Below are 21,650 nucleotides of genomic sequence, written 5' to 3'. Positions count from 1 at the left end.
TTAATAAGATGAGAGGTCATGGAATTACGGGTAGGATAACAGAATGGGTGGAGCATTGGCTGGTTGACAGGAAGCAAAGAGTGGAAATAAAAGGATCTCGTTCTGGTTGGTTACCGGTTACTAGTGGTGTGCCGCAGGGGTCGGTGTTGGGACCGCTCCTTTTTACCTTGTACATTAACGATTTGGATGATGGAATAAATGGTTTCGTGGCTAAGTTTGCGGATGACACCAAGATAGGGGGAGGAGTAGGGAGTATTGAAGAGATAGGAAGGTTGCAGAGGGACCTAGACAGTTTAGGAGAATGGGCAAGGAAATGGCAGATGAGATTCAATGTAGGGAAATGTGCAGTTGTACACTTTGGAAGCAGAAATAAGCGGGCAGATTATTATCTAGGAGGAGAGAAAATCCAAAGCACGGAAGTACAAAGGGACTTGGGGGTACTCGTGCAGGATACCTTAAAGGTTAACCACCAGGTCGGATCGGTGGTAAAGAAAGCGAATGCTATGTTGGCATTCATTTCGAGAGGTATAGTGTATAAAAGTAAGGAAGTGTTGATGAGGCTCTACGGGGCACTAGTGAGGCCTCATTTGGAATATTATGCGCCGTTTTGGGCCCCACATCTTAGGAGGGATGTGTTGACGTTGGAGAGGGTTCAAAGGAGATTTACGAGGATGATTCCAGGAATGAAAGGGCTTAAGTATGAGGAGCGTTTGTCGGCTCTTGGACTGTACTCGCTAGAGTACATAAGAATGAGAGGGGACCTCATAGTGACATTTAAAATATTGATAGGAAAGGACAGAGTAAATGTGGCTAGGCTGTTTCCCTTGGTGGGTGAGTCCAGGACCAGAGGGCACAATCTTAGAATTAGAGGGTACAGTTTCAAAACAGAGATGAGGAAAAATTTCTTTAGCCAGAGGGTGGTGAATTTGTGGAACTCCTTGCCACGTACAGCAGTGGAAGCCAGATCAGTGGGGGCGTTCAAGGAGGAGATAGATAGCCAGGATATCAAGGGATATGGGGATAAGGCCGGTAATTGGGATTAGAATAGTTTTTTTTTCTTCTTCTTCCCCCATTCCCCATTTCTCATTTCTATTTCCCTTTCCTTGGAGCAGACTCGATGGGCTGAATGGCCTGCTTCTGCTCCCTTGTCTTGTGATCTTGTGATAAGGGTGGTGGGTGTAATAAACAGACTGGAAGAAGCTTGTTTTAAACAATGAGGGGTGAGACCTGTCTTTGAATCTCTTGATTATAACTCAATTATGTTGGACAATGGGTGTGATGTCTGTCTCGGGATCTCTGAGGCCTGACCTAAACTCGTGGAGCCGCATGCATTAAGTGTGCGTGACAATATCTGTATAAATTACTGTCTGCTGCTTTGGACTGTGGAGAGCTCCGATAAAGGCTGTACATGAGAGTTTGAGGAGAATTCTCCCGCAGTATACTGCTGGTAAACGCACTTTATCGAATCAACCTTGTGGCACTGTGTTACTTTGCAGCAGACAGAAGTGGGAACTCAAAATTGGGACAACATGCCCAATGGAAGAGGAGAGAAGAGAGAATGTCCCGGGTGGGTGGGGTCTTTGATTATGCTGGTTGCTTCATCAAGACAGTGAAAAGTAAAGGCAGAGTCCAAGGAGGGGAGGCTGGTGTCTGTGATGCGCTGGGCTGTGTCCACAACTCTCTGCAGTATCTTGCAGTCCTGGGCAGAGCAGTTGCCGTACCAAGCTGTGATACATCCAGACAGGATGCTTTCTATGGTGCATCGATAAAAGTTGGTGAGAGTCAAAGGGGACAAACCGAATATCTTTAGCCTCCTGAGGAAGTAGAGGCACTGGTGAGCTTTCTTGGCCGTGGCTTCTATGTGATTTGACCAGGACAGGCTGTTGGTGATGTTCACTCTTAGGAACTTGAAGCTCTCAACCCTCTTGACCTCAGCACTGTTGATATAGACAGGTACATGTACACCGCCCCCTTTTCTGAAGTCAATGACCAGCCCTTTTGTTTTGTTGACAATGAGGAAAGGTTGTTGTCATGACACCATTCCACTAAGCTCTCTATCTCCTTCCTGTACTCTGACTCATCGCTGTTTGAGATACAGCCTACAACGGTGGTATCATCTGCAAACTTGTAGATGGCGTTAGAGCAGAATCTGGCCACACAGTCATGAGTGTATAGGGAGTAGAGTAGAGGGCTGAGGATGCAGCCTTGTGGGGCACCAGTGTTGAGAATAAGAATAATTGTGCCAGAGGTATTACTGCCTATCCTCACTGATTGCAGGCTATTCCACTCTCTAATAAGTAGGCTGAATGGTCACAATGCAGCACGGAAAGAGGTCCTTGGGCCCAACTGGTCCATTCTGAACAATATGCCCAATCCAAGTGTGTTCCATTTGCCAGCATTTGGCCTTTTAAAACTTTCTAAACCACATACTTGTCCAACTGTCTTTTAAAAGTTGTTATTGTACCTGCTAAACCACATCATCTGGCAGCTGATTGCATGCAGACACCACCCTTTGTGTAAAAAAAATTGCCCCTCAATTTCCTCTTAAATATTTCCCTCTCAGCTTAAACCTTTGCCCTCTGGTACTTGAATCCCCAACTTTGGGAAAAGACTGAGTGCATTCACCCTATCTCTGCCCCTCATGATTTTATACACCTCCAGAAGATCATCTCTCAGTCTGAATAAAGTCCTAGTCTGCCCAACCTCTCGCTATAACTCAGTCCCTCAACTGTGGGCAGCATCATTGTAAATCCTTTCTGCAATCCTTCAAGTTTACCAGCACCTTTCCAATAGCAGGGTGACCAAACCTGAACGCAATACTCCAGGTGTGGCCTCACCAGTGTCCTCAACAACTGCACCATGGCCGACCAATTTTTATGCTCAGTGCCCTGACTGATGAAGGCCAGCGAGCCAAACGCCTTCTTCACCACCCTGTCTACCTGTGACTCCACTTTCAGTGAACCATGTGCTTGCACTCCAAGGTCCCTCTGTTCTACAACAGTCCCCATAGCCCTGCTGTTCACAGCACACTGTAGAGGCAGGACTTTCAATCTCACCCTTTACTTCATGTGACTACGCCAACTTGGATCCAATGAGCCAAATTGCCCTGAATCCCAATGGCTCTAACCTTTTGGTGCAGGCTCCCATGTAGGACCTTGTCAAAGGCCTGATTAAAGTCCAGTTGAACTGCTCCCTTTGCCACACACAGTCACATCGACACACTGTCATCTCCTTGTAAAATTCACTTAAATCAGTCAGACATGACCTCTCCTTACCAAGGCTATGCTGACTCTCCCTCATCAATCCTTGCCTCGCCAAATGCAGGTTGTTGCTGCCATTGGAATATTTCACAATAAATTCCTTTCCACTGCCTTTGGACTCTCAGCCTCTGATCCCTTGGATCAACAAAATTATGATCGAGATGAACTTCCCTCAGTTCCGGAAACCCTGCTGTAGAGCCCGTCCCAGGTGTGAGCTCCTCTGTGGACCCCACTGTGTTGACACTGTCAAAGTAAGCTGTTGATTCCCGCACCGGTTCTGGAGAAGTGTTTTGAGTATTCCCACAGTGACTGTCGTTTGCCCGAGTTCAGAAAATGACCGAATATCCCCAACAGACCACCCACGGTGTGCTGGGATCCGCCCCTCTTCCTATAGATCCCTGACACTGTGCCGGGACCACCTCTGTGTACTCCTCCCTCTGTGCTGAGATCTCCCCCGTACTGGGTCGCCCACTGTGGACCCTCTCCCAGTGACGGAAGCTCCTTGCCGTTTCTGTTGCCGTTTCCTGTTGTTCAGCCCGCTGAGCTGGTTTCACTTTTCTCAGTACAGCCGCTCTCTGCTGGTTTGAACCCCGAGCTGAGATATATTTTATGTCTGGGCAGTGGGTGAATCCCGTTGTCCAGTGTGCGGTTGAGGTTTCATGGAGCCCTCCCGGGACACGGTGAGGTGATTGGTGGGGGTGATTGAATTTGAGGGAAGTGGGGTTGAGTCAATTGGAGTGTGAAAGCTCCCATCAAACACAGGCCCAGAATTAGTTTCATTCCGGATTGAGAGCGCAGGGCGACACCTCTGGACCGCTCTCTAAACAGTCGCGACACACTCCCGGAAATCGAACTCCCCAGAAGTAAGTTGTTAATACTTGTCTTCGTTTCGGAGATGTCTACTGAGTGTTCCCAAACTTTGTCCAAGGTTTGAAATTGACGGGATACATGTGACCAACAATGTAGACTCTCTCTCTGTGCTGGCTGCTCCCCTGTGATACTCTCTGTCAGTTCCGGGACCTCCCCTGTAGACCCCTCTGCCGCCTCTGGAGCTTCCTTGCCTTTCTGTCTTTGTCTCCCGTTGTCTGCAGCCCGGGGGCCCCGGACTCCCTCATGTGCGCGAAATCATGACCTAGTTCCACTTCGCTTCGGGCCGCCGTTCCTGGTTCCGGGCACGGCACTCGGGACACCATTTCCAGTTGTGGGAGCTCCCCGTAGTCTCCTCTGTGGTGACACTGTCCAAGTCCTCCCAAGTAAACTGCTGGTATCTGTGTTAGATTTAGAAGATAGAGCGTAGAGCAGTGCAGCACGGGAACAGCAGGTCAGCAGTCCCTTTGAGCAAGGTTCACGAAGGAGAATCGGGAGATTAAAACAAGAGCATTGAAAACACGGAAGGCACATCAGCCAATTACAAGAAGGTAAAGTACAGCAGAGCGCCCATTTTGGAGCGGCCATTGTGAGAGTAGCCAGTGTCAAAGTGCTGAGGCTTTGGTTTATGAGGCTTCTGCGTTATGAGGCTGAGTAGAGATCGAGGTAAGGTCTCTCTAACTCTATTTTTCTTACACCGTGCAGTTGAGATAGTAGTTTGAGCACTGGTGTGCTGGTTACAGTCCTTCTGCACGATGAGGGAGACATCCAGTGTCCCTGGTGCCAATAGCTGTGGGGAAGTGCAACTGGCTGCAGTTTGTGGTTTAAGGAACTGGAGTAAGATGAACTCAGGATCATCTGGGACACTGAGGACATCAGAGATAAGAGGTTTAGTGAATTTGTCACACCTGAGCTGCAGGCAGCGGGAAGCTGGGTGACCACGAGGAAAGGCAAAGGTATTAAGCAGACAGTGCAGGGTTCCCTGTGACCATTCCCCTCACTATCTGGTAATATATCGCCTTGGAAACTGTTCGGGCAATGATCTCACAGGGGGTAGCAGTCAGGTCAGGTCTATGGCACTGTGCCTGGCTCGGAGGCTGAGTGGTATTGGGTGCGGTCAGACTGAGCGATAGTGACAGGAGAGTTTGCCAGCTGGGTGCAGACAGGAGACTCTGTAGCCGCAGAAGAGACAACAGGCTGGTGTGTTTCCTCCTGGGTGCCAGGGTCAAGGATGTCTCTGAGTAGTTGCAGAACATACTCAAGGGGGAAGGCAAACAACCAGAGGTTGTTGTACACATTCCTAGAAATGACGTGTGTAGGAAAATGGATGAGATCCTGCAGAGTGAGCATAGGAAGTTAAGAAATAAGATAAAAATCAGGATGAAGGTTAATGATCTCTGGATTAATCCCAGTGCCACGTGCCAGTGAGGGCAGGAATAGAAATATAGGCCAGATGAATGAGTGGCTGAGGATCTGGTGCAGGTGACAGAGATTCAGGTTCTTGCATCATTGGGATCTCTTTTGTTGCAGAGGTGACCTGTAAAAGAAAGATGGGTTACACCTGAACTGGAGCAGAACCAATATCCTGGCAGGAAGCTTTGCCAGTGCCACTTGGGCTGGGTACAGGTGCTACAGGCGTGACAGAGGTGCAGGTAAGAGAAGAGAGGGAGCTGCCCTTTGATGGGGGAGGGCATAATAACAGTGCTGAGAGAGGATATTCCGGTGGGATCATCCAATGAGCCCCTAATGTAAGACCTTGGAAACAAGGAGAGCATGGTCACTTTGATGGGACTGTCTTATAGGCCACCAGTAGTCAGCCTGAATTAGAGGAGCAGATGTGTAGGGAGATTGCAGATAGTTGTAAGAATAATAGGGAAACATTAGTTGGAGACTTTTACATCCCCAACATTGACTGGGACACCGATAGTGCAAAGGGCTTGGACCGGGTGGAGTTTGTTAAAGCTGTCCAAAAAAAGTTTCCTGAATCAGTATGTAGAGGGCCCTACTGGAGTGGGCACAATACTGGACCTCCCGTTTGGGAACATCATAGGACAAGTGACTGCTTTGTCAGTTGGGGAGCACTTTGTGTCCAGTGACCATACTTCCATTCGTTTTAAAATATTTATGGCAAAAGATAGGACAGGTCCAGGGGTCAGGTCCTAAATTGAGGCAGAGCCAATTATGTGGGCATTAGCAGGGATCTTGCAGAGGTCGATTGGGTGAGACAGTTGGCTGGTCAGGGAACGATGGCAAGTGGGAGACTTTTCAAAGTGTGATATCAAGAGTCTAGGGCCAGCATGTTCTTGCTCGGGTGAAGGGCAAAGCTGACAGGTTTAGGGAACCCTGACTGACAAGAGATATTGAGGGTTTGGTCAGGAAACAGGAAGCATGCATTGGGTTTAGGCAATTGGGAATAAGTGACTCCTTCGATGACTATACGGTGTAGGAGAACATGAGGGAAATCAGAATGGCAAAAAGGGGCTATGAGATGGATCTGGCAGGCAGGGTTAAGTAAAATCCCATGATATTCTATGGGTATACTAAATGCAAAAGGGTGGTTAGGGAGAGAATAGATCCTCTTAAAGATCAGCATGGCCATCTATGTGTGGAGCCACAGGAGATGGGTGCGATTCGTAATGAATATTTCTCCTCAATTTTTACTGTGGAGAATTAATGGATGCGAAAGAAATGAGGGAACTGAGTGAGGTCTTGGACCACATACAAATTACCAGGGAGGGGATATTAGAGGCTTTAAAGTGCATTAAGGTCAAGCAATCCCCACGGCCTCACAGATTACGACCTTAGACCTTGTGGGCAGCTAAGGAAGAAATTGTGGAGGCCCTTGCAGAGAGATTTGCTTCATCTTTAGCCACAGGTGAGGTTTCGTAATATGGAGGGTGGTTGATGTTGTACCGTTATTTCAGAAGGGCTGCAAAGACAAGACAGGGAACTGCAGGCCGGTGAGTCGGACATTGGTGGGTAAATTACTGGTGGGAATTCTGAGAGACACCATCTGCCAACATTTGCATAAGCAAGGTGTAATTAGGGATAGTCAGCAGAACTTTGTGCATGGGAAATCGTATCTGACAAATTCCTTAAGTTTTTCAAAGAGGTAACCAAGAAGATGGGTAAGGGTAGGGCAGTGGGCGTTGTCTGTATGGAATTCAGCAAGGCCTTTGAGAAGGTCCCTCGCAGCAGGCTGATCTGTAAGGTTTGATTACCTGAGAACCAGGGAGAGAGAGAGCTAGTTGGATTTGCAATTGGCTCGTTGGAAGGAAGCAGATAGTGATTGTCAATGGTTGTTTCTCGACTGGAGCCCTGTGCCACAGGGGTCCTGCCGGGACCTTTTCTGTTCATTATTTATATAAATGATTTGCATGGTTAGTACGTTTATGGATGATACTGAAGTAGGTAGTATCGCAGATAGTGAAGGAGGTTGTCAAAAATTAAAGGGGAATCTTGGTCAGGCAGGTAAGTGGGCTGAGGATTGGCAAATGGTGTTCCATTTGGATAAGTGCAAAGTGTTGCATATGGGGAAGTCAAACTAGGGCAGGATTTGTATAATGAACGGTCAGGCCCTGGGGAGTGTTGTGAAACTGAGGGACCTAGGAGTGTAAGTGCATAGTTTGCTAAAAGCAGAATCGCAAGTTGACAGGGTAGTGAAGAAGGTGTTTGGCTTGCTCACATTCTGTCAGGGCATTGAGTGTAGAACATGGGACATTATGTTGCAGTTGTGCAGGATGTTGGTGAAACTGCACTTGGAGCATTGTGTTCAGTTTTGGTCACCTTGTAATGGGAAAGACATTGTTAAACTGGAAATGTGCAGAGATGATTTACGAGAATGCTGCCAGGACCCAAGAGCTGGAGCTGCAGGGCGAGTGTGGGCGGGCTAGGACTTATTGCTTTGCAACATAGGAGATTGAGGGGTGACCTTATAGAGGTGTATAAAGTCATGAGTGGTGTAGATAGGGCGGACATAGTCTTTTTCCCAGGGAAGGGGAATAGCATAGCTTTAAGGTTAGCGTTGAAAGGATCCTGAGGGGCTACTTCATGCAGAGGGTGGTGCGTTTATGAAATGAGCTGCCAGAGGAAGTGGTTGAGGCAGATACTTTAACAACATTTAAAAGACATGTGGCGAACTACATTGATCAGAACGGTTGAGAGGGATATGGGCCAAATGTGGGCAAATGGGCCTAGTTTGGTCAGCACCACAGTGGGAAGCTAGAGAGGAAATTGCAGGAGCCCTTGCTGAGATATTTGCAACATCGCGATCCTCTGGCGAGGAGCCGGAAGGCTGGAGGGTAGCAAATGCGTCATGAATTGTTGCGGGATCTTGATCGGTTGGGTAGGTGGGCTGACGAGTGGCAAATGGAATTTAATTCGGATAAGCACGAAGTGTTCTAGACCATGTTGATAACAAGAGAGGATGTTGTTAGAAAATATTAGGACTGGTAAGTCCCCGGAGCCTGACAGAATATTCCCCAGGCTGCTCCGCAAGATGAGGGAGCAGATTGCTGAGCCTTTGGCTAGGATCTTTGAGTCCTCGTTGTCCACGGGAATACTACCAGAGGATTGGAGGGTGGCAAATGTTGTCCCCTTATTCAAAAAAAAATAGTAGGGATAGTCCAGGGACAGCCAGCATGGCTTTGTGAAGGGCAAATCATGTCTTACAAGCCTGATAGTGTTTTTTGAGGAGGTGACCAGACAGATTGATTATAGACCAGTGAGCCTTATGTCTGTGGTGGGCAAGCTGTTGGAAAAGATTCTTAGAGATAGGATCTATGGGCATTTAGAGAATCATGGTCTGATCAAGGACAGCCAGCATGGCTTTGTGAAGGGCAAATCATGTCTTACAAGCCTGATAGTGTTTTTTGAGGAGGTGACCAGACAGATTGATGAGGGTAGTGCAGTGGATGTGGTCTACATGGATTTTAGTAAGGCATATGACAAGGTTCCACATGGTAGACTTCTTCAGAAGGTCAAAGGGAATGGGATCCACGGAAGATTGGCCATGTGGTTTCAGAATTGGCTTGCCTGTAGAAAGCCGAGGGTTGTAGTGGAGGGAGTGCATTCAGATTGGAGGCTGTGACTAGTGGTGTCCCACAAGGATCGGTTCTGGGACCTCTGGTTTTCGTGATTTTAATTAATGACTTGGATAAGGGGGTGGAAGGGTGGGTTGGCAAGTTTGCAGATGACACAAAGGTTGGTGGTGTTGTGGATAGTGTAGAGTATTGTTGAAGATTGCAGAGGGACATTGATAGGATGTAGGGCTGGGTTGAGAAGTGGCAAATGGAGTTTAATCCAGAGAAATGTGAGGCAGTACACTTTGTAAGAACAAACTCCAAGGCAGAGTACAAAGTTAATGGCAGGATTCTGGGCAGTGTGGAGGAGCAGAGGGATCTGGAGGTTCATATCCACAGATCACTGAAAGTTGCCTTGCAGGTGGATAGGGTAGTTAAGAAAGCTTATGGGATGTTAGCTTTCATAAGTCAAGGGATTGAGTTTAAGAGCCACGAGGTAATGATGCAGCTCTATAAAACTCTGGTTAGACCACACTTAGTACTCTGTGTGGTCTAACCAGAGTTTTATAGAGCTGCATCAGTACTGTGTCCACTTCTGGTTCCCTCATGTGGAAGGATTTGGAAGCATTGGAAAGGGTGCAGAGGAGATTTATCAGGATGCTGCCTGGTTTAGAGAGTATGCATTATGAGGAGAGACTAAGGGAGCTTTACTCTTTGGAGAGAAGGAGGATGAGAAGCGACATGATAGAGGTGTACTTAAGATTAGGAGGAATAGATAGAGTGGACAGCCAGCACCTCTTTCCCAGGGCACCAATGCTCAATACAAGAGGGCATGGCTTTAAAGTAATGGGTGGGAAGTTCAAGGAAGGTTTGTTACCCAGAGAGTGGTTGGGGCATGGAATATGCAGCCGGGGGCAGTGGTGGAGGCAGGTACATTGGTCAAATTCAAGAGATTACTAGATAAGCATATGAAGGAATTTAAAATAGAGAGATATGTGGGAGGAAGGGGTTTGATAGTCTTAGGCGAGGTTTAAAGGTTGGCACAACATTGTGGGCCGAAGGGCCTGTATTGTGCTGCACTGTTCTATGTTACATTTTGGAAGGACAAATCAAGGTAGGACTTTGGGTACATTGAATGGAAGGTTCCTGGGTACTGTTGCAGAACAGAAGGTACTTGGAGTACAGTTGCATAGTTCTCTTAAAGTGGAGTCACAGGTCGACAGAGCAGTGAAGACGGCTTTTGACATGTTTGCCTCACAGTCAGGGCATTGAATATATGGTAGGTTGTGTTCTGGCCGTACAAGAAGTTGGTGAGGCCGCACATGGAGAATTGTATTCAGTTCTGGTCACCCTGTTATAGGAAGCATATGATTAAACTGGAAAGACTGCAAAGAAAATTTACAAGGTCTCAAGGGCCTGTTATAGGGAGAGGTGAGACAGGCTGAGCCTTAACTCCTTGGAGCGTATGAGACTGAGGGGTGATCTCATAGAGGAACGTAAAATCATAAAGGACATAGATAGGGTGAGTGCTCTTTTTTCCAGGGTTGGGGAATTGAACACTAGAAGGTTTTAAGGTTAGAGGTGAATTTGAGTTAAGAACCTGGGGGGCAAACTTTTAAAAAGCAGGTTGTAGATATATGGAACGAGCTGCCAGAGGAAGTGGTTGAGGCAGGCACATTAGATACATTTAAGGAGTATTTGGACAGGAATACGAATGACAAAAATTCATACGGATATGGGCAAAGTGCTGGGGAATGGGATTAGCTTGAATATACATCTTGGTTGGCATGGACACATATAGGATGAAAGTTGATTTTCTGTGCTGTACATCTCTATGACTATGACAACGGTCGGTGTGGATGAGTTGGGCCGAAGGACCTGTTTCTGTGCTTTATCACCCTTTGACTCCATGATTCTGTAACAGGTCCTTGACCCAGTCTGTCGCTGTCGACTGTGATGTCAATTTAATCTGCAAATCTTTTGAAGATGTCTTTGAGTATTCTGAAAGTGACTGCAGTTTTCCTGAGGGACATCCATGGCCTGACCAGATATCTGTGGCCTCCCCTACAGACCCCTGTCTCTGTGCCAGGGTCACAGAATGTAGGGGGCATGATTAGGCAGTTTGCAGATGACACCAAAACTAGTGGCCTGGCTGATCGTGAAGAACGTTTTCCAAGGTTACAACAGGATCAGGATCCTCTGGGGAAATGGGAAAAGGGAGTGGTTGGTGGAATTTAACTCAGACAAGTGCATAATGATGCATCTTGTGAAGTTCCAGTCAGAGAATTGTACAGCACAGAAACTGGCTCGTCTGCAGAACTTGTCAATGCTGACCAAGTTGTCCACCTGCGCTCATCCCGTTTGCCATATCCCTCCACACCTTTTCCTACCCATTTACCTGTCTAAATGTCTTTTAATCATTGTGTTTGCAGCTGTCTCTTCCACTTCCTATATGAGCTCATTCTATGTACCCACCACCCCTTAGGTCCTCTTTACCCTCTCACTTTAAACCAATGCTCTCTAGTTTTAGACTCCCCTATCCTGGGAAAAAGACTGATCATTCACTTATCTGTGTCTCTCATGATTTTATAAACCTCGCTAAGGTCACCCCTCAGCCTCCTACACTCCAGGAGAAATAAAAGCCCCATCCTATCCAATCTATCTTCATAACTCAAGCCCTCCAGTTCCAGCAACATCTTTGTGAATATGTTCTGCACCATCTCCAGGGTAGAACATAGAACGTAGAGCAGTACAGCACAGGAACAGGCCCTTCAGCTCCAGATGTTGTGCGGAACTAATTAGTAATTAAATGCCTAACTAAACTAATCCCTTCTGACTACACAATGTCCATTTCCCTTCATTGTCTGCACATTAATATGCCTACCTATGAGCCTTTTAAATCCCTCTGTTGTAATTGCTTCAGCTCCAGCCCTGGCAGCGCATTCCAAGCACCCACCGCTCTGTGTGTGGGGAGGAACCTTCCCGCACATCTCATCTGAACTTGCCCCTTCTTACCTTTAAGTTCATGCCCTATAGTATGAGACATTTAGACCCTGGGAAAAAGACACCGGCTGTCTCTCTCTGCCTCTCATAATTTTTATCCGGCCTCCCCTCAGCCTCCGCCACTGCAGAGAAAACAACTCAAGTTTGTCCAAGATCTCCTCACAGCACATGCCCTCTGATCCAGGCAGCATCCTGGTGAACCTCTTCTGTACCCTCGACAAAGCCTCCACATCCTTCCTGTAATGGGGCGACCAGAACTGAATGCAATACTCCAGATACAGCCTAACCAGCGTTTTATATATGTGCAATATAACTTCCTGACTCTTAAACTCATTGCCTCGTCTAATAAAGGCAAGCATGACATGCATCTTCTTTACCACATTATCAACCTGTGCAGCCACTTTCAGGGAGCTATGGACTTGGACACCAAGATCCCTCTGTACATCAAAACTGTTGAGGATCCTGCCATGGATGGTGCACTGTCTCTTTATGTTTGATCTCCCAAAGTGCAGCAGCTCACACTTGGTCGGATTAAACTCCATCTGCCATTTCTCTGCCCGTATCTGCAACTGATCGATAACTGACCTGTATCCTTTGGCAATCTTCTGCACGATCCACAAATCCACCAATATTTGTATTGTCTGTGAATTTACTAACTCACCCATTCACATTTTCATCCAAATCTTATCACATCCTTCCTACAGCTGGGTGGTCAGCACTCCATATAATAATCCCGGTGTGGTCTCAATAACGTCTTGTGCAGCTGTAATATAACATCCCAACCCTTGTACTCAATGCCATGACTGAGGCAAGTGCTTACTTCACTGCCCAGTCTACCTGTGGCGCCACTCCCAGGGAACTGCCCATCACTGATTTCCTTTGCACGTATCCGACAGAAATTCCAGCTGCCCCTCCCTTGGTCCACTCTCCCAGCTGATGTGGATCCTGCTGTAATCTGAGACAGCCTTTATCACTGTCAACTACACCGCCAATGTTGCTGTCATCTACAAACACACTGAGCATGTTCCCTCCATTCTCATGCGAAGTTATTTCTAACTAGTCGAGTGGGGGCTGGACTGCACAGGCGCGGCGCAGGCAGCTTAAAAAAGCAAACAGCCTATAGACCGGGCAGCGTCAGAGAGGGCAGCAGAGTGAGAGGCAGCAGAGTGGTCAGGCTTTGGCTCAAGGGGCTTCGGCGTGAAGGGGCAAGGAGGGTAAGTAGCTGGTAAGTAGGTAAAGGTAAGGTTTACCTGTTGTCTATTATAGATTTGTAGCTGGGACTAACTAGGGAAAAAAAAGGTAGTCAGATGGGGGACATGGTGATATGCTGCAGCTGTTTGATGTGGGAACTCGTGGACCTTGCTGCGGTCCACGATGGCCACATCTGCAGTAAGTGCTTGTGGCTGGACGAACCTCGGCTCAGAGTTGATGAGCTGGAGTCGCAGCTACAAACGCTGCGCAGCATAAGGGAGGGAGAGAGTTATGTAGACATGGTCCATCAGGTGACAGTCAACCCCCTTAGAGCAGGTACATCTGAGGTTCAGGATGCAGATAGAATGGTGACTGTCAGGGGAGGGAAGAGGAAGAAGAAGACAGACAGGAAGACAGAGCAGGGAACCCCTGAGGCTGTTCCCCTAAGTAACAGGTTTTCCGCCTTGGAGGCTGTTGAGGGGGATGACCTGCAGGGGCCTAGCTGCAGTAACCAGGTCTCTGGCACTGGGACTGGTACTGCTGCTCAGAAGGGAAGGGTGGGAAAGAGACATGCGGTAGTGATAGGGGACTTGATAGTCAGGGAAACAGACAGGAGGTTCTGTGGCAGTGAGCATGAATCCCGGATGGTATGTTGCCTCCCAGATGCCAGGGTCCGGAATGTCACTGATCAGGTCCACAGGATTCCTGAGCGGGAGGGAAAGCAGCCAGAAGTTGTGGTCCACGTTGGCACCAATGACATAGGTAGGAAGGGGGATGAAGTCCTGAAGAGTGAGTTCAGGGAGCTAGGCAGAAGACTGAGGAACAGGACCTCAAGGGTAGCAATCTCGGGATTGCTGCTGGTGCCACGTGATAGTGAAGGTAGGAACAGGAGGAGGTGGCAGATAAATGTGTGGCTGAGAAGTTGGTGCAGGAGGGAGGGCTTTAGATTTCTGGATCATTGGGATCTCTTCTCGGGAAGGTGGGACCTGTACAGAGAGGACAGGTTACACCCGAACCAGAAGGGGGCCAATATCCTTGCGGCTAGGTTTGCTATGGTGGTTTGGGAGGGTTTAAACTAGTTTGTGAGGGGGAAGGGAACCGGAGGAGTAGGTCAGAGGAAGAAGGGAATGGGGAAAAGTTAGATCAAACAGGTAGAGAGGCTTTGGGGAAGGAGAAGCGGAATACAGGCTGTAAAAGTAGTAAGGTAGATGGACTGAAGTGTGTTTACTTAAATGCAAGAAACGTCAGGAATAAGGAAGATGAACTGAGGGCTTGGATAAGTATGGGGGACTATGATATTGTGGCTATTACTGAGAGGTGGCTGACGTCAGGGCAGGAGTGGATATTGAATATTCCTGGTTTTTGGTGTTTTAAGAGGGATAGGGAAGGGGGGAGAAGAGGAGGAGGGGTGGCGATACTGGTCAGGGACACTGTTACGGCTGTGGAAAGGATGGATGTTGTAGAAGGATCATCTCTAGAGTCCGTATGGGTGGAAGTAAGGAACAAGAAAGGAGCAGTTACTCTACTAGGAGTATTCTATAGGCCCCCCGGTAGCAGTAGAGATATAGAGGAGCAGATTGGCAGGCAGTGTTTGGAGAGAAGCAAAAATAACGGGGTTGTTATAATGGGAGACTTCAACTTCCCAAATATAGACTGGAACCTGCTTAGTGCCAAAGGTTTAGATGGGACGGAATTTGTTAAATGTGTCCAGGAGGGATTCCTGACACAGTATGTCGACAGGCCGACTAGAGGGAATGCCATGTTAGATCTAGTTTTAGGAAATGAACCAGGACAGGTGAAGGATCTATTGGTGGGTGAGCATTTGGGGGACAATGACCATTGCTCCATAACCTTTAAAATTGTCATGGACAGGGACAGGTGCAGAGAGGACAAGAAGATATTTAATTTGGGAAGGGCGAACTATGAGGCTATAAGGAGAGAACTTGAGAGTGTAAATTGGGATGTCCTTTTTGAAGGGAAATGTACCATGGAGATGTGGTCGATGTTCAGGGATCTTATGCAGGAAGTTAGGGATAAATATGTCCCCCGTGAGGCAGAGAAGAAATGGCAGGGTGAAGGAACCATGGGTGACGAGAGAGGTGGAATGCCTAGTTAGGGAGAAGAAGGTAGCATACATAAGGTATAAGCAGCAAGGTTCAGACGGGGCCCATGCGGAATATAGAGTAGCGAGGAAGGAACAAGAAAGGGCTGAGGAGAGCTAGAAGGGGACATGAAAAGGCGTTGGCTAGTAGGGTTAAGGAAAATCCCAAGGCCTTTTTCATGTACATGAAGGGTAGGAGGATGGCTAGGGTGAAGGTAGGTCCGATTAAAGACAAAGGTGGGAGAATGTGCCTGGAGACGGCGGAAGTGGGAGAAGTTCTCAATGAGTACTTCTCTTCAGTATTCACCAAGGGGATGGGTCTTGACGACACGGAGGGGAGTGCTGGTAGGGGTAATGTTCTTGAGGTTGTAGATATCAAGAGAGAGGATGTGTTGAAGTTGTTAAATAATATCAAGACAGATAAATCTCCGGGGCCTGACGGGATTTTCCCCAGGCTGCTTTGAGAGGCGAGGGAGGAGATTGCTGAACCGCTAGTAAGGATCTTTGAGTCCTCGTTTTCCACGGGGATGGTGCTGGAGAATTGGAGGGTGGCGAATGTTGTCCCCTTGTTCAAAAAAGGTAGTAGGGATAGTCCAGGGAATTACAGACCAGTGAGTCTCATGTCTGTGGGTGGTAAGCTGTTAGAAAGGATTCTAAGGGATAGGTTCTATGAACACCTAGAGAATTATGGACTGATTAGGGACAGCCAGCATGGCTTTGTGAAGGGAAGATCTTGCCTCACAAGCCTGATAGAGTTCTTTGAGGAGGTGATGAGAAAGATTGATGAGGGTAGTGCAGTGGATGTGGTCTATATGGATTTTAGTAAGGCATTTGATAAGGTTCCAATGGTAGGCTTCTTCAGAAGGTCAGAGGCCAAGGGATCCAGGGAAGCTTGTGTTACGAACCAGCAACAAAAGAAACACACTGAGTCATGATTTTATTAATCACTAGTAATGATGATATGAAAAATAAAAGTAAAAATGTTAGTATGTTAGAATTCAAAAATGTTAAACCTTGAACATTAACCCCAAAAACTAAACTCTTCGTGTGTGTGTGTGTGTGTGTGTGGCAAAGTCCCAAACTCCAAGTCCAGGAATGGTTCTTAAAGTTCAGTTCCGCAAGCCATAAGGTGAAACATGAGCAAAGGCTCCTTCAACAACCACCGTTGTCTGAAGATAAGACGTAGACGTAGAGAAACATAAAGAGAGTAAATACGAAATCCAAATGTTCCACGATGGAACCCAAACGACACTTCAGTGTTTACTCGGTAGTGACTTCCTCACCCCGAAAAGCATCCGAATCGTGGTCTTCCACACAAATACCTGTTTCATTCTACAGGTCAGCAACAAAGTGAACTCCACCGGATTACTTCCAACTTCCATACATGGATTTCAGTAGCAAACACAGTTATTGTTTCTCATCCATCGATAGAGAAAACTAGCAGGCTGGTGTCTCTCTCCCTTTTCTCTCTCTCTCTCCCTCTTCGACTGACCTCTTCAACAACGTCATCACGTCCTTTAGCTTCTGTTGACGTAAGCACGCCCCCCCCCCCACACACACCCACACACACCCACACACACAACTAACTCTATCTTAAAGGGACTTTCACCGAGTCCGTTACACCTCCCACCTAAAAAGAATTCTTCCCAAGAAAAATTTTAACCACGCATACTGTTAGTAATGTTAATAATTATCATGCTGCACAATTGCAGAATATCAGATTAGTACAGGTACATGTTTCCCATTTAACATCGGGAAAGACAATCAGCAATCACATTATCTTTGCCTTTAATGTGAGTTATTATGAGATCAAACTCATGCAAAATTAAACCCCAGTTTAACAGCCTTCTGTTCTTGTTTTTGACTCGGCCCAGAAACACCAATGGGTTGTGATCTGTATACACAGTCAATGGTTTCTGAGTGGTGCAAACATATACACTGAAATGTTGCAAGGCTAAAACAAGCGACAGTAATTCTTTCTCTATGGTGGAATAATTCTTTTGATGCTCATTAAACTTCTTTGAAAAGTAAGCTACAGGATGGTCAATATCATCAAGGTCACCCTTCTGCAACAACACAGCTCCTGCAGCTTCATCACTGGCATCTACTGCTAATGAAAATGGCTTTTCAACGTCAGGTGTTTTGAGCACAGGATAGTAGCATAAAATGGCTCTCAGCTTCTCAACTGCTTCTTGACAAGAATCTGTCCAAACAAACTTTACTCCCTTCTTCAGAAGATTAGTTAGGGGAAGAGCAATATCAGCAAAATTTTTACAAAATTTTTGGTAATATCCAACCATTCCCAAAAATCTTCTAACAGTCCTCGTACCTGTGGGAATAGGGAACTCAGATATTGCTTGAACTTTTGCCTGAACAGGAGCTTGCTTGCGTTGACCTACCACATAACCAAGATACGTCACAGTGGCATGGCCAAATTCACTTTTAGCCAAGTTAACTGTAAGGTTAGCCTTGGAAAGTCTTTCAAACAACCTTTCTAACGCAGAGATGTGATCTTCCCAAGTATCATTCCCAGTCACTAAGTCGTCAATGTAGGCATCTGTATGTTTTAACCCATGAATCACTGAATTAATCATTCGTTGAAATGTTGCCGGAGCATTTTTCATTCCAAATTGCAAAACATTATATTCATAGAATCCAGAAAGGGTTACAAAGGCAGAAATTTCCCTTCCTCTATCTGTTAAAGGAACACACCAGTACCCTTTTAATAGGTCAATCTTTGTAAGAAATTTAGCCTTTCCCACTCTGTCTATGCAATCATCCACGCTAGGAATAGGGTAAGCATCTGACTTCGTTACAGCATTCACTTGCCTGTAATCTGTGTAAAATCTAACAGTTCCATCAGGTTTAGGTACAATAACACAGGGCGAACTCCAGTTTGAAGTAGAATGTCTAATAATATCATTTTCCAACATGTATTTTATCTCCTGATCAACAAGTTTGCTTTTTTCCACATTCATTCGATATGGGTGTTGTTTGATTGGTTTTGCATCCCCAACATCGACGTTTTGTTTGGAACATCTGGGAACAGATTTTTAAATTTTAAAATTAATTCTCTCATCTGTTGTTTTTGTGAAATTTGTAAATGGTCCAACTTCGTTTCAAGGTTCTCCAGGATATTTTGGGACTTTCACCGAGTCTGTAACACTTGGCTGTGTGGATTAGGAATTGGCTTCCCTGTAGAAAGCAGGGGGTTGTGGTGGAAGGAGTGCCCTTGGATTGGAGGGCAGAGACTAGTGGTGTCCCGCAGGGATCGGTTCTGGGATATTTATAGATGACTTAGATGAGGGGGTGGAAGGCTGGGTTAGTAAGTTTGCAGACGACACTAAGATCGGCGGTGTTGTGGATAGTGTGGGGGGCTGTCAGAGCTTACAGAGGGATATTGATAGGATGCAGAGCTGGGCTGACAAGTGGCAGATGGAGTTCAATCCGGAGAAGTGTGAGGTGGTACACTTTGGAAAGACAAACTTCAGGGCAGAGTACAGGGTAAATAGCAAGGTACTTGGCAGTGTAGAGGAGCAGAGGGATCTGGGGGTTCATATTCACAGTTCACTGAAAGTTGCCTCACAGATGGATAGAGCAGTTAAGAAGGCCAATGGGATGTTAGCTTTCATAAGTCATGGGATTGAGTTTAAGAGCCACGAAGTGATGATGCAGCTTTACAAAACTCTAGTTAGACCACACTTAGAGTACTGTGTTCAGTTCTGGTCGCCACATTATTGGAAGGATGTGGAGGCGTTGGAGAGGGTGCAGAGGAGATTTACCAGGATGCTGCCTGGATTACAGCGTGTGGAATATGAGGAAAGGCTTTAGGGCTTTATTCACTGGAAAGGAGGAGGATGAGAGGAGACATGATAGAGGTATATAAAATATTGAGAGGAATAGATAGAGTGGACAGTCAGCGCCTCCTTCCCAGGGCACCAATGCTCAAGACAAGAGGGCATGGCTTTAAGGTTATGGGTGGGGGGGGGGGGTCAGGGGAGATGTCAGAGGGAGGTTTTTCACCCAGAGAGTGGTTGGTGCATGGAATGTGCTGCCTGGGGTGGTGGTGGAGGCAGATACATTGGACAGGTTCAAGAGTTTGTTGGATGGGCACATGGAGAAATGTGAGATAGAGGGATATGCGGGAGGAAAGGGTTAGATAGCGTGAGGGTGGTTTGATGGACGGCACAACATGGTGGACCGAAGGGCCTGTTTTGTGCTGTATGGTTCTATGGTTTTAAATCGTTAATGTAGAAGAGAAAACGCAAGGGACCTGTGGAACACCACTAGTCACAGGCCTCCAATCAGAAACCGACCACCACAGCCAGCCTTCGACTCCCAACCGTTTTACGTCCAATTTACGAGTTCACCCTGGGTCCCTTCTGATATCTCGATGAATAACCTCCCCAAACTAATAAACACACTTTCCTATTTCAGGGAGTGATGGCTGGCTTTCTATCCGACCTGTGCTACAGCGCCCAAGATGCGAAGGATCTGGCGGCTGCTTATCGCCGTGATGGTGAGAGGGGTCTTCAATCGGTCATGCAGAGCAAATCTAAGCAGTTCGCCAACGTACAGCTTCGGATTGCGGTGATGGGTGAATCCGGGTCGGGCAAATCGACCCTGATCAACGCTCTGCGCGGGGTGAAAGATCATGAGGAAGGGGCTGCCCCAACCGGCTGTACGGAGACCACCACAGTAATAACAGCTTACCCCCACCCCACCCTCCCTAACGTTCACTACTATGACTTCCCCGGACTGAACGCACCCAAATTCCCAGTGAAGACGTTTATGAAAAATACTCCGTTTTCCCAGTATGATTTGGGCATCATTGTGACCGGCTGTCGGTTCACGGAGAACGACCAGTTACTGGCCAAGGCGCTGGAGAAGGCGGGTAAACCCTTCTACCTGGTGCGCTCCAAGATCGACGACATTGTCAGGGCGGAGAAGCGCAGGAAGGGTTACAACCAGGAGCAGATGTTGCAGGGTGTGAGGGAACAGTGCATCTCCTCACTGAAGGCGGCAGCTATAAAGGAACCTCGCGTTTTCCTCTATTCCGCCTTTGAGTTGGATCAGTACGACTTCCCCAAGTTAAAGGAGACCGTGGTGTCCAATCTCTCGGAGACACAGAAGAATCTATTCCTGGTGTCTCTCCCCAACACATCCGAAGCTGCGATAGACAGTAAACGCGATGCTCTGCGGAGTTACATCCGGAATATAGCCATCGTCTCGGGGGGTATCGGTGCAATTCCCGTGCCGGGTTTGTCCTTTGCCTGTGACCTGGCCCTCATGGCAGCGGGTATCCTGACCATACGGAAGGAGCTGGGTCTGGACGACAGGTCTATGGGCAAACTGGCCCAGAGAGTGGGGACAAGTGTGTGGGAGCTGCGGAGAGGTACCGAGCACGTGTGGGTGTTCAGGGAGATCACCCGGGAGCAGGTGATGCTGTTGCTGCAGAAAAGCACCGTGGCGGCGGCGCTGACAGCTGTGGAGCTCGTCCTCGACTTTGTCCCCATTCTGGGCTCTCTCTTTGGGGCGACATCGTCCTTTGGGGTGACTCTCGTGATGCTGAACAATTCACTGAATGAAATGGTGGAAACAGCTAAAATCGTCCTGAGAAATGCCAAGGCAGCAGCTTCTGGTAAAGGCGCAGGTTACTGAGGGCTGTAGACAGGGCGGCCCCTGTTACCCTGACCCCCGGGACATTCCTGTTCACCCCCGTCCCAAGGAATATCCGCAGTGCCCCTGTCCCGAGAAAAATTCTTGTTAAACCTTTGTCCAAGGATTATCCCCGTTACCCCCTGTACAAAGGGCATTCCTGTTCCCATACCCTTGGAAGTATCTCTGTTAACCCCTCCCAAGGAATATTCCTGAACCTCTGTTCCAAGACATGTCCTTGTTACACCCTCCTGATATCTATTACACGGTCTCAAAGTCTTTCCCATACCCTGTCCCCAGGTGAATTCCTGTTACCCCTCGCCCTGCTGGGAAGTATCCCTGTCACCCCCGTGTCCGGGAGGTGTTTCTCCACATTTGCTGCCTGACCCACTGAACGGTCCCCCCACTTCCAGATTTATCTCAGATTTCCAGCATCTGCAGCACTTTGCTTCAGAATGCCTCACAGTTTAATTTTCATTCAGTAATCCTGATGTGGATGTTTAATGCCCTCCTTTTGCACGGATTGTCACCTGTATGATAATCCTATCC

The 21,650-nt window shown here is 47.4% G+C and overlaps 1 protein-coding gene across 3 annotated transcripts; it reads left to right on the top strand.

Annotated features, from left to right (window-relative positions):
* The first annotated feature begins 3,397 nt into the window (after nucleotides 1-3,397).
* Nucleotides 3,398-21,121, top strand: LOC127568681 (interferon-inducible GTPase 5-like). 3 transcript variants are annotated; one of them, XM_052012710.1, is made up of 3 exons: nucleotides 3,808-4,123; nucleotides 5,658-5,779; nucleotides 19,881-21,121. In XM_052012710.1, exon 3 carries the CDS (start codon nucleotides 19,887-19,889, stop codon nucleotides 21,102-21,104), a length of 1,218 nt encoding a protein of 405 aa, XP_051868670.1. In that variant the 5' UTR covers nucleotides 3,808-4,123; nucleotides 5,658-5,779; nucleotides 19,881-19,886; the 3' UTR covers nucleotides 21,105-21,121. The 3 variants fall into 3 exon arrangements, with proteins under 3 accessions (XP_051868667.1, XP_051868670.1, XP_051868669.1); XM_052012707.1 differs by lacking the exons at nucleotides 3,808-4,123; nucleotides 5,658-5,779 and adding an exon at nucleotides 3,398-3,511; XM_052012709.1 differs by lacking the exon at nucleotides 5,658-5,779.
* The last annotated feature ends 529 nt before the right edge of the window (nucleotides 21,122-21,650 follow it).

Source organism: Pristis pectinata, chromosome 3 (assembly GCF_009764475.1).
Source record: "Pristis pectinata isolate sPriPec2 chromosome 3, sPriPec2.1.pri, whole genome shotgun sequence".
NCBI classification, from domain to species: domain Eukaryota; kingdom Metazoa; phylum Chordata; class Chondrichthyes; order Rhinopristiformes; family Pristidae; genus Pristis; species Pristis pectinata.
This window is presented reverse-complemented; position numbering and strand designations above follow the sequence as displayed.

Excerpts from the sequence above, each read along its gene's own strand:
- LOC127568681 (XM_052012707.1), top strand. The coding sequence starts at position 3,413 with ATGATCGAGATGAACTTCCCTCAGTTCCGGAAACCCTGCTGTAGAGCC. Across the intron at positions 3,512-19,880 it reads ACTGTGTTGACACTGTCAAA|GGAGTGATGGCTGGCTTTCT; the intron begins GTAAGCTGTTGA and ends TTCCTATTTCAG.